A 12,643-nucleotide genomic window follows, 5' to 3' on the forward strand; every position below is an offset into this window, starting at 1 on the left:
AGGGTCTGTTTGTCAGAGCAAATGATTTTAATTGCTCAGGTTTCTACTATGTTGGTTAGAGCAATTGTATTACAAGGAAGAAGCTGCTAAAAATAATTTATTAAAAGGGTAAGACAGGGCTAGAGAGATGGCTCAGAGGTTAAGAGCAATGGCGACCTTCCAGAGGTCTTTCTTTCAATTCCCAGTAACCACATGCTGGCTGACAGCCATCTATAATGAGATCTGGTGCCCTCTTCTGGTATGCAGGCATACATGCATGCATGCAAAACATTATATATAATAAGTAAATAAATCTTAAAAGAAATAAAAAGGTAAAACAGAGCCAGGCGTGACGGCATGAGCCTGTATTCCCAACTGCTGTGGAGGCTGAGGCAGGAAGATTCTAAGTTCAAGGCCTGCCTAGGCTACTGAGTGAGTTAAAGGCTATTCTGGGTAACTTAGTGTGACTGTCTTAAACTAAAGTAAAAACAGAGTTTGGGTATGTACTAGTTACTTTTTTGTTGTTTTGATAAAACACCAGGACCAAGATAACTTACAAAAGAGAGCATTTAGTTGTCATACAGTTCCAGAGTGCTAGAGTCCATGCTGGAGGATGGTGGCATCCAAGAGCTCACACCTCAAACTGAAGGCAGGATGCCAAGACTGTACAGGGGGTGGTGCAGGCTTTCGAGAGCTTAATCGTACCCTCAGTAACACACCTCCTTCCCAACAGGCCATACCTCCTAATCCTCAAATAGTTCCAAGTATTCAAACCTATGAGCCTATGGGGGACATTCTCATTCAGAGCACCACAGTGTATCTGGGTTTGCAGTAATCACTGGAATTGTTTTTTGTTTTTTTTTTTCTGGAGAATTATTTCTATTAGTTCTATTATAAAGAACTGGTCATGGTTTGTTTTTTTTTTTTTTTTTAAACTTTTAAGTTGAGATAGCATACTAATTAATATAACTTCTTAGAAACTTTATTTTTATACATTATAATAAATGTCCATTTTTTAGTACAGGGTGATTTATATATATATATATATATATATAGTGTAAATGTGAGATCAGTGTAATTGGCATATCTGTTATCAAAACATTTGCATACATTTGTATATATTTAGGAAGTGTTTAAATCCCTCCCCCCCTTTTTTTTCCTGGCTTTTTTGAAGTATTCGTGTTTCCCCATAGTTATCTGGTCTGCAGAGCATTGTCTCTGCTCCTGTCCTGTAGGGCCTGTGCCTGTGGGCTGCGCTCCCCAGCCCTCTTCTATTGACATCCACTCTTCTGCTTTCTTCTTGTCACTGTTATCTAATGAGACATTATAGTTTGACTCATCTTGCAGGTACTTTTTAACTGGTAGTGCTCAGTCTTGAGCCTCCATTTTTGTGGCCATAGCAGTCATGTTGGGCACTTGACAGAGTTCAATGAGGGGCTGGGCTGCTCTCATGAAGAGGCTGGTGTGACGGGAGCAGAGGAGGCTGGGTGCGGGCTCGGGGTGGCGCTTTTCAAGTGAAGCTTCCTGGCACCGAAGCATGGGCTTCCTCTCCTGGAGTCGTGAGCCATTCAAAGGCTTCTGTCTCCAGTGTGTGTGTTGTGATGGACTAAGGGCCGCAATGTCAGCTCTCATATGAGATGATAATGACTGTGCCGTTTTCAGACAGATCCTGTGGAGTACGTGGAGAACATGTGTGAGAACATGCAGCTGTACCCACTTCAGGACTTTCTCACTGGAGATCAGCTTCTGTTCGAGTACAAGCCAGAAGTAAGGGCAGACCAATTTAGAACTTGCTTTAGGAAAGAGGTGGTGAAAACTGTAGACTTGTTTTTAAGATCTGTGAGAACGGAGAGAATGTGGTGGGTTTAGTCAGAATTTTTGTTTGTTTAAACACAAAGCCATCTTCTCTGTGTTTTGGAGACAGTCTCATGTATCCTGGCCTGGCCTCACACTTGCTCAGTAATTAAAGATGACCTTGAACTCCCCATCCTTGCTTCTCCCAGGAGCCAAGTTCTTGGGGTACCAGTGTCACACCCAGGGCCCCTGAAGAACATTTCCAACCCCATTTGATTATCTTTGATATAAAGGTTGAAAAATTTTCAAGTACTAAAATACTTAAAATAGTTAAGGCATTTTCTAAGATTTATATAGTTTGGTTCTAAGCATTCTTTTAAGAAATTGCTTAGCCTACTTTTAATTGGAAATCCAGGACAGTTAAAAATCTTAAAACTTAGCCAGGCATGGTGACACCCACCTTTGATCCCAGCACTCAGCGAGCAGAAACAGTTGGGTCTCAAGTTCAAGGCTAGCCTGGTCTACATAGTGAATCCAGGGTAGCCAGGGCTATTCATTATACAGAGAAACTCTACCTCAAAAGAGAAGACATTAATACTTAATATGTTTACAAGGAAAATGTAAGAGTCCCTGAGTTAGAAATAAATTGCTTATGGGGTAGACCTGATGGTGTAGGCTTATATTATAGCTGTTTGGGAGGCTGGGCCAGAGGATCTCAAGCTCAAGTCTGCATGAGTGGCAGGTTGAGACCTTATTTCAAAGTAAAAAGTCAGAAGAAGGTTTGCATGTAATTTAGTGGAGGAAGATTTGCCTCGAATGCACACCAAGGTCTTAGGTTTAATCCCCAGGGCTATGAGTATAAAACACACATACATATAGTATTGTGTGTAACTGAACAACAGTTGGTTAGCTACTCCTCCATTTCTAGGGAAACAAGTCAAGGACAAGCATCTTAAAGGATAGCTTTTGTCCACCTGGGTAATTTGCTCTCAGTGAATATTTTGTTTGAGACAGTTAGGGATGGAGTATAGTGTACTCCTAGGACCTAGTGGGTAAAAGCTGGATATTGTACAAACCATCTTAAAATGCACAGGATAGGACCCAACAATAAAGAGTTAACTGGCCCAAGACATAGCTTATGTTAAACACCGCTTCCTGCCACCAAGTGGTTATACAGTAAGTGACAGACCTGCTTATTTATTGCTAGTCCCATTAGAGTGTGAGGGCAGATGAGTAGCGTTTAAAGCACCATGAGGGCACGACTTGATTTTTGTCAATTATTTCTCAATGGGAGTAAAAATAAAGTTTTTGAAATAGTAATAAATTTAAGGAGTTTTATAAAGTAGGAGGTTCATGAATTAGAAACAATTTACTGACATCAAGACACTAGGGTAACGATGCTACTTTTTTTTTTTTTTTTTAAACAAGAGTCTATTTACTTACATTGTTACTGTTTATATTTTCCTTCCATTCTCTCATGTCACTTCTTGTCCCCTGTTAGGTCATTGCTGAAGCTCTTAATAAGCTGGTTCCTCAGGAGGCAAACCTTGTTCTTCTGTCTGGTGCTAATGAGGGAAGATGTGACCTTAAGGAGAAGTGGTTTGGGACTCAGTATAGCATAGAAGGTAAGAGACTGTGATGGTGAAGTCTGTCTGACTCAGCTGGGGATTTTTAAAAAAGATTACTTTATTTATGTGTGTGCGTGTGTACATGTATGAGTTTATGTGCAGTCATGTATGTGGATACCTGTGGAAGCCAGAAGATGTGTGATCTCAAGGAACTGAGTATAGGCAGCTGTGAACTGCTGTGTGGGTGCATGAACAGCAGGTACTCTTAACTACTGAGCCATCTTCCCAGCCCTATCAGCTGCGTGTGTGTGTGTGTGTGTGTGGTGTGTGTGTGTGTGTGTGTGTGTGTGCGTGCGTGCACGCATATATATAATTTTAATCTTTATTAATTTTTTAGACAGGGCCTCACTTTGTAGCCCTGGCTGACCTTAGACTTATTATATAGACCAGGATTGTTACCTTTTTTTAGACAGGATATCTTTCTACATTAGCCTACGCACTATGTATGTAGACCAGGATGGCCTGAAACTCATGGAGATCTGTTTGTTCCTGCCTTGGAGTGCTGCAATTATAGATGTGCTCCCATACCAAGCTCGGTATGGCTGTCTTAAGGTTTCTCTCATCTGCACTATTATTAGCATTATCTGCTAACTTCCCCACAATAGCTCATTAAGCTCTGGACAATGACTTTTCTAGTGCAAAGTCCCAAAGTCCTTTCACAGTCCTCTGACAAACATGGTCTGTTGTATCACAGCAATATTCCCATTCCTGGTACCATAGTTAGGGTTTCTGTTGTGATAAAACATCATGACCAAAAAAATCAACTTGGGAAGGAAAGGGTTATTTCTTCTTATAACTCTCAGATCACACTCCTTCACCAAGGGAAGTCAAGGCAGGGATTTGAGGTGGGAAACTGGGGGCCAGAACTGGAACAGAGATCACAGAGGAGGGCTTCTTATTGATTTTCTCAGCCTGTTTTCTTACAGCACCCAAGCCCACCAGCCGGGGGGTTGGCATCACCCACAGTGAGATTGGTCTTCCCATATCAATCATCAGTCAAGAAAATACCCCACAAACCTTCCTATAGGCAAATATGGATGGAGGCATTTTCTCAGTTAAAATTACCTCTTCATAGATATGTCTATGTTTATATCAAGTTGACAAAAATCAACCAGGATCCTGCCCTCAAGCTGACAGAGATCTGCCTGCCTCTGCTACCTGAGTGCTAGGATTAAAGGAGTGTACCAAAAAAGCATAAGTTTTTAAAAATTTATTTTTAAAGAAACATACTTTGTGTGCAGTTCTTTTCTGCTATAATTATATTTTAAATTAGTGAAGATATCCTATTTAATTGGTTATTTGGTAGGTAGATTTTTTTTCATACTTTGTTATTCATTGATATTATTTATTGTTTTTAGGCAAAATCTTGCTATGTAGGCCTGGCTGGCCTAGAACTCAGAATTTCATGCCTGCACCTCCAAGTGCACTGTAACCCTTGGTTTTACTTTGTTTTAGAGCAGCAATTCTCAGACTGTGGGCTGTGACCCCTTTGGAGGTTGGACAAAACTTTTTCACTGGGGCCACCTTAAATAATCTGAAAACAGATATTTACATTATGATTCAAACAGTAGCAAGTTACAGTTATGAAGTGGCAACAAAAATAACATGAAGAACTGTATTAAAGGGTTACATACAGCATTAGGAAGGTTGAGAACCACTGTTTAGAGAAATGTGTCTCTGGAGGCATAACTGCCTAGCTCCTGCTCAATGGAAACTAAAATACCAAACTATTCTTTAAAACACAGAGAGAGGGGGGGAAGGGAGAGAGGGAGGAGAGAAAGGGAGGAAGGAAGGAAGGAAAGAGAAGAACTCTTGTCTGACTTCATTGTGCATGTATGTTACTTGGCACATGCGTATAATCCCAGGACCCAGCAACTCAAGCCAGAAGGAACTCCAGTAATGAGACATTTTTCCAAAAATGAAGAGGGAGGAGGTACAGGAAGATCAACTGACTCTGAATCAGAGTCTGGGTAGGCCTCTCCATTCCAAACACTATCTCAGATGATGACAGTGTTGCTAGGTCCCTTTAACTAGTGAGTTTTTAGGTTTTGTAGCTATGTCTGAGGAGAAATTCAGTGGTGAAGCCTGGTTCATGGCTGGTTTGTTAGGAGATTCCCACCCCACCTTCCACCTACCCCCTTAGAGATAGAGCTTCTCTGTGAAATAGTCTTGGCTGTCCTGGAACTCACTCTAGACCAGGGTGGCCTTGAACTCACCGAGATCAGCCTGCCTCTGCCTCACTAGTGCTGGGATTAAAGGCCACCACTACTGCCTGACTTTGTTAAGAGATTTCTAACCATTGCATTATTTGTTGGATCCATCTGTTTTTCCTCTTTACAGATATTGAAAACTCTTGGGCTGAACTGTGGAAGACTAATTTTGACTTAAATCCAGATCTTCATCTTCCAGCTGAAAACAAGTACATAGGTCAGTAAAATAGTAATCATTGTATATGTTGATCCATGGGCTAATAAAACACAACAATGGAGTACATGGTGTTTACAGATGAATTCATATTTTAGAATATCAGCAGTATTCTGGGGCGGGAATTTCTGTTTTCTTTGTCCAGTAGAGAAAAAACAAATTCAGAAATGTAACGAGTACGGTTTTTCTACCCGCCGCCTGGTCTTGTCCTGCCACCGCGCCGCCAGCCCCAAATAATGCACAGAGACTCTGTGTTTGATACAATGCTATTGGCCAGGTGCTAGTTTCTTATCGGCTAGCTCTGTCTTAATTATTAACCCATTTCTGTTATTTCCACGGTCTTACCAAGAGCAGAGGAATGGCGGTTCTGTTCTCTCCAGACTCTCCATCTTGGCTCCTCCTTACTGCTTCCTCTTTCCTCCTTGTCTCCTAGTCCCTCCTATCTTCCTTTCCTATTGGCCAACAGTGCTTTATTTATTAACCAGTATGAGAAACATATACAGAATGACATCTCCCACCTTAATTATTAACCCATTTCTGCTGATCTATGTATTTCTCTTACCGGGGAGCTGGCTGGCATACTGCTTTCTCCCCACTCTCCATCTTGGCTCCTCCCTCCTACTTCCTCTTTCCTCCTTGTCTCCTAGTCCCTCCTATCTTGCTTTCCTATTGGCCAACAGTGCTTTATTTATTAACCAATATGAGAAACATATACAGAATGACATCTCCCATCACAGAAATGCAAAGTGACTTATCCAAGTCTGTAACGTTTACGGTTTTTCCGCCCGCCGCCTGGTCTTGTCCCGCAGCCGCGCCAGCCCCAAATAATACACAGAGACTCTGTATTTGATACAATGTTGTTGGTCCGGTTACTTGTTTCTTATCGGCTAGCTCTGTCTTAATTATTAACCCATTTCTGTTGATCTATGTATTTTCACATGGCCTTCTCTTACCGGGGAGGCGGCTGGCGTCTAGCTCTCTCCAGACTCTCCATCTTGACTCCTCCTTACTACTTCTTATTTCTTTCTTGTCTCCTAGTCCCTCCTATCTTCCTTTCCTATTGGCCAAAAGTGCTTTATTATTAACCAGTATGAGAAACATATATACATAATGGCATCTCCCATCACAAGTCACTGGAGGAACCATCTTCTAATATTCATAGCTGATCCTTTCATAGGAAAAAACCTTAGAAGATTGTGAAATCAGGTCCAGCCAGATCACTTGGCACGTAAAAGTGCTTGCCACATGGTCTGACCTGAGTTCCACCTCTGGATTCCATGTGGTGGAAGGAGAGAACCAATTCCTGCAAGTTGTCTCTGCCCTTACCCTTCCCCTCACCAAAGAGCAAATGTATTAAAGAGAAGATGAATTGGGAAGCCAACATAATGGGTTTGAGTTTGCTGTGGTGAGTGCTGAAAACTACAAAGACTACGTGAATAGACAATAGCCAGATGTTTAATTGCATGTAGAAATGGTGTTATTTCAAAGCATTTGTTCTAAATAGGCATGTAGCTACAGACCTGTTAGCTTGCATTGACAAATATATCTCTGAGTTTCAGTGAGGCAATTAAAATTTGGAGGTTTTACAAAGTTTGTAACTATAGTTTACTGAGGACACCTTCCTTCCCAGCAGTTCCAGTCATCATCCATGTCCATAAGAGATGAAAGAAGACACTCATATCCATGTCCTTCCGTGTCCATATCCATGACCCTCATTAGTCACAAGAGTCAGCAGGTCAATGAACCAAAGTGGTATAAACATACGAGTATGGGTTTTTCTACCTGCCACCTGGTCTTGTCCCGCCATTGCTCCAGCCCCAATTAACACACCGAGACTCTGTATTTGATATTATGCTGTTGGCCAGTTACTAGTTTCTTATCGGCTAGCTCTGTCTTAATTATTAACCCATTTCTATGTATCTCCACGTGGTCTTACCAGCGAGAGGTGGCTAGCAGTTCTATTCTCCAGATTCTCCATCTTGACTCCTCCCTCTACTTACTTTTTCCTCCTTGTCTCCTAGTCCCTTCTATCTTCCTTTCCTATTGGCCAACAGTGCTTTATTCATTAACCAGTATGAGAAACATATATACATAATGACATCTCCCATCATCTCCTCTTTTCTGTCTAAATAAAAAGAAGGGTTTTAACCTTAACATAGCAAAATATATAACACAACAGTTATCAAATAAGAATCACAGTAGTTAACAATATTTAGTCCATTAACATTTAGTAAGATTTGAAGAAAATATTCCATCATCTATTTTATCTTGTGAGTCTAAAGTCCTATATGTACCTTATCATTGAATCCTAACTAAGGAAAACTATAACCATAACTGTCTTCAACTCCTTCAAAGCCACGTAAATGAAGGAAGTATTCATACATATTACAGTGTGATGAATCTTTAAAATACAATGTCAAGGGGCTGGAGAACTGGCTCAGTGGTTAAGAGCACTTGTTGCTCTTGCAGAGGACCAGGGTTGAATTCCCAGCACCCACATGGCTTGAGATACATGGTTGTGACTGACCATGTGGGTGCTGGGAACTGAACCCTGATCTTCTGAAACAACAGCCAGTACCCTTAACTGTCTTTCTAGCCTCATCAGTACTTTTAAATAAATACATTACATGAATCTTTTATTCTCCATTTTCTTTAAATTAACTATCTCTTACCTAATTAACGCTAACTAAACAGTTTGTCATTAATTTGAAAAGTTAAGTTAGGCTTTATTTAGCAGTGCTATTTGGTAACCTTTCCAAGTCCTTAAGATTGGCAAAAGATATACTTATTGAAGTATATATTCATTCAAAGATTGAGTTTTATAGATACCCTGATGCAGAAGCCACCTTCTCTTGTTTGACAGTTACTTGAGGAAGGGGCTGAAGTTGAATGTACAGAGATAAGAATCTATTGTTAGGAATCAGACATTGTTGGTTTTCATCTAAAAGGCCAAGTAAGTGTACATTGTATTCCAGTATTTGAAAAATGATCACTCTTTTGTTCTTTTTAGCCACGGATTTTACATTGAAGCCTTTTGATTGCCCTGAAACTGAATACCCTGCTAAAATTGTGAATACTCCACAAGGTTGCCTGTGGTATAAGAAAGACAACAAATTTAAAATCCCCAAAGGTAAGATCTGCCCTTTAAAGGAATGAAGTAGGGAAATCTTTCTCTTCGGTAGCTGCCTTTCTGTTTGTTGCCTACTTCCTTCCCCATCACTTTCTCTTTGAAGCTCCTTTCACACTTACAGATTAATAGTGTGCTCCTGTGCTTAGAGGAGTTTGCATAGCCAGTCCACTCTCCAGGAAATAGAAATTCAGCTCTAGAGCTGGTAAGATGACTCAGCAGCTAAAGGCACTCGATACCAAGCCTGATGCTCTGGCTTTTGATTGCCAGGACCTATATGGTGGGAGGAGAGAACCAGATTCTAAGAATTGCTGTCTGACCCTCACAAATACATGTACACACACACACACACTCACACATATACACACACACACACACACACATAAGCACACACACTCTCTCAAAATTAAAAAATTCAATTCTTAGAAAGGAATTGTTTTTAAGTATTTTTTTTCTCTCAGAAAAATGAAATTAGAACCACATATTTGACTGTCTTAAAGGATTGATTATATTATTTGAACATTATGTTTAAAAACAGAATAAGATATGAGGAAAATTATTCCTAGATATAATAGAAAGTCTGATCCAGAATTGTAATGTGAAATCTTCTCCAGCAGCTTATCTCTGCCCTTTGCTTTTAGTATAAAGCATGGGTGGAGCTAAACAGAATCTTTAAATTCCCATCTTTTAGGTGATGGCCAGAATTGTGTTGTTCTATGTGTGTGTGTCTTGGAATCATAGTCTGAGACTGCCATTTAATCAGTGTCCTGAACCTTGACACAGCCTCCCTTCCACCCTTCCTCCCCATGCCTCCTTTCTCTAAAACTTCACTCAATGTGTAATCCAGGCTGCCCTCCAAATGGCAGCCCCCCCAGTCTCCCCGGTTTGGGGGTTTGAGCTGTGCTTCCACATTTCTCTTGAATTGTTCATTAAGAATATAGAAATAGTAATTGCCATTTATTCAGCTTCTTTAGAAAAAAGCTCTTATTCTGACTTCTGTGACACTAAGTTGCTTGAGAAATGTTCCTAACATGTATACCTGTCTGAAGTTACTAATATGGTCATTCATAGACCTTTCTGTATATGTCTGATATTCCCATAGGTTAAAGTGTATTTCCTATGATACTTTATTTAGGGATAGTAAAAAAAACAAACCAATCAACTAGCCAACCAAACAAACAAACAAACAAAAAATCCCAACCATTTAAAAGCTTTAAGAATAAAAAAGTATGCAGGGACAAAAGAGAATAAACATGTAATGAAGCTTTAAGGACTAGTTCATTTAGACTTTAAAAGCCACATTAGGGGAAAATGAGGTGTTAAAATATTTGAGGTCTCTGGCCTTCTTTATTTTATCCATGGTCTTTTTCTTCCAGCCTATATACGTTTCCATCTGATCTCACCTTTGATACAGAAGTCTGCAGCAAAGTAAGTTGTTGTTATTTTTTTCTCAAAAAAGAAAAAAAAAAAAAAAAAAAAAAAGGCCTGTTGGCTGTGCTAGCTAGTTTTATGTCAACTTGCACAAGCTACCACACTTGAGAAGATGCCCCCACCACATTGGCCTAAGGGAAAGCCTGTGATACATTTTCTTGATTGATAATTGATGTGAGCGGTGCCATCCCTGGACTCGTGGTCCTGGGTTCTATAAGAAGGCAGGCTGAGCAAGCCATAAGGAGCTCCTATGACATTTGGAATTAAAAATCTATGGTGTCAGGTCAGCTAGAGCTGTAGAATCATCTAATCAGCTGTGACTAAGAGAGGTCAGTACCATAGAGGAGACTCTTCTGGGAAGTGTTACCTTGGAACCAGCACACTGACTTTTTTTTTTTAATATTGGAAAACTGTTATTTTAGTCTGGACAGCTGGCTATTTTGTCTTTCAGTACTTGAGCTCTGCTAGCTAGTTTTTGATGCTCTAAACATGTTAGAATAGCTTGTAAGCAATCACAGAATTACTGGACTGGAAAAGGCCCTAAAGTTAAACCCTCACTGTAAACTAAGAATGGAGCCGCCGAGGGGCTGGCTCTCTGTCTACAGAGAAGACTGACCGCATTTCTGTTGATTAGTACCTAAAGACTTGCAGCGTTTAAGATTTTATTTTAAATTGTATGTGTTTGCATATGTCTAGGGACAGGGTGTGGCAGGGATGGGCTGGTGGTGGTGGTGCTAAAGCTGCACATGGGCGCAAGTTCCGGAACAGACCAGAAGAGGGCATTGGTTCCCCTTGAGTTGGAATTATAAGCAGTTGTGAATTGTCTGTTGTGGGTGCTGGGAATTGAACTCAGGTCCTCAGCAAGAGCTTCTAACTGTTGAACCATCTCTCCAGCTCCAACTTCCAAACTTTTAATTATATCTTGTTCTTTACAAATTATTCATGTGTTGATATAGATAGCTGCACTGTGGGAGATCAGAGGACCCAACAAATGAGTTATATGAAAGGCTCAGAAAATGTTAGTTAGTGCATTTCTGGGTTTATTTTTTACTTTTTGATTTGAGGCAGGGTTTCTCTTTGTAGCTTTGGAACCTGTCCTGGAACTCACTCTGTAGACAATGCTGGTCTCCAAAGATCCTTCTGCCTCTGCTTCCCGAGTGCTGGGATTAAAGGTGCATGCCACCACCACCTGGCTGTATTTTTTTCTTCACCTCTTAATTATAAGATCCGGCCTTAAAATGGTAAACATTACTACTATCCACCCCTACCCCCAGTGTATTTTACTGATTTCCCTTTCCTCATATTTTAAAATTACGAGTCTGAAAGCTAAGCCTGAATGGTAGACAGGATTGCTGGCTGGTTGGGGCTGGCTGTTTCTGATGCTGGCTCATTCCCTCATTGTGTGCGTGTACATTGTCATTTTCTATGTGTATGAGACATGAAGAGATTGGGAAAACTACTGAAGGTAGTCCTATGGTTTACCTATGAAGCTGATTCCTGAGTAAGCTAGACTTCCTTTCAGACCTCATGAGTTATATGTTCCAGAGTACAGAATGGACACCTTACTAAGGATGAAGTTTCTTATTCTGATAGACAAATTCTTGTCTTTCTGCCAATTAATGATGCTAGTTACACTTTGTATTTTCCAGTGTTGTCCTCTTTGACATCTTTGTCAATATTCTTACTCATAACCTTGCTGAACCAGCTTATGAAGCTGATGTGGCACAGCTGGAGTATAAACTGGTGGCTGGAGAACATGGTTTAATTATTCGAGTGAAAGGATTCAACCACAAACTACCTGTAAGTGTGCGAACTGTTTTTCTCAGACAGAGCTTTGAAATCTGAATTTACCTTTGTTGCCCCAAAACACTAAACAGAGGCCCCAGTGAGGCTCTTTGATCACAGGCTTCCCAGTAGGCAGTACCATAGGGTTTCCTTGCATATGACGACTGTTCTAACTTTGAACATACTTAGTAAGGTTCCTGCCGTGGCTTCCCTCAATGATGGCCTATGATATGGAAGTGTAAGCTAAATAAACCCTTTCTTCTGTCAAGTTGGTTTGGGTCAGTGTTTTATGACAGCAACTGAGAAGCAGACTAGAACAGGTCTTTGCCTGATCTGGGGTTTGATGATTCTCAACTCTGAGGATCCTCCTGTCTCTGGCTGCCAGGTGCTTATTTTGACATGGATGCCAATACTTCACTGAATGAGTCATCTCCCCAGCCCCAAGAATTTTGTGAATATATATTATATAAAAATA

The 12,643-nt window shown here is 40.5% G+C and overlaps 1 protein-coding gene across 2 annotated transcripts in view; it reads left to right on the forward strand.

The window, feature by feature from the left end:
• Nrdc (nardilysin convertase) overlaps positions 1–12,643 on the forward strand; it is a 59,958-nt gene that overhangs the window by 38,305 nt on the left and 9,010 nt on the right. For both annotated transcript variants that reach the window (XM_051188433.1, XM_051188434.1), the window contains 6 exons: positions 1,642–1,746; positions 3,275–3,398; positions 5,742–5,828; positions 8,836–8,955; positions 10,329–10,380; positions 12,033–12,183. In XM_051188433.1, coding sequence (XP_051044390.1) covers positions 1,642–1,746; positions 3,275–3,398; positions 5,742–5,828; positions 8,836–8,955; positions 10,329–10,380; positions 12,033–12,183 — 639 coding nt within the window. The remainder of the gene's footprint in view (positions 1–1,641; positions 1,747–3,274; positions 3,399–5,741; positions 5,829–8,835; positions 8,956–10,328; positions 10,381–12,032; positions 12,184–12,643) is intronic.

This window comes from Phodopus roborovskii, unplaced genomic scaffold, assembly GCF_943737965.1.
Source record: "Phodopus roborovskii unplaced genomic scaffold, PHOROB, whole genome shotgun sequence".
NCBI classification, from domain to species: Eukaryota; Metazoa; Chordata; class Mammalia; order Rodentia; family Cricetidae; genus Phodopus; species Phodopus roborovskii.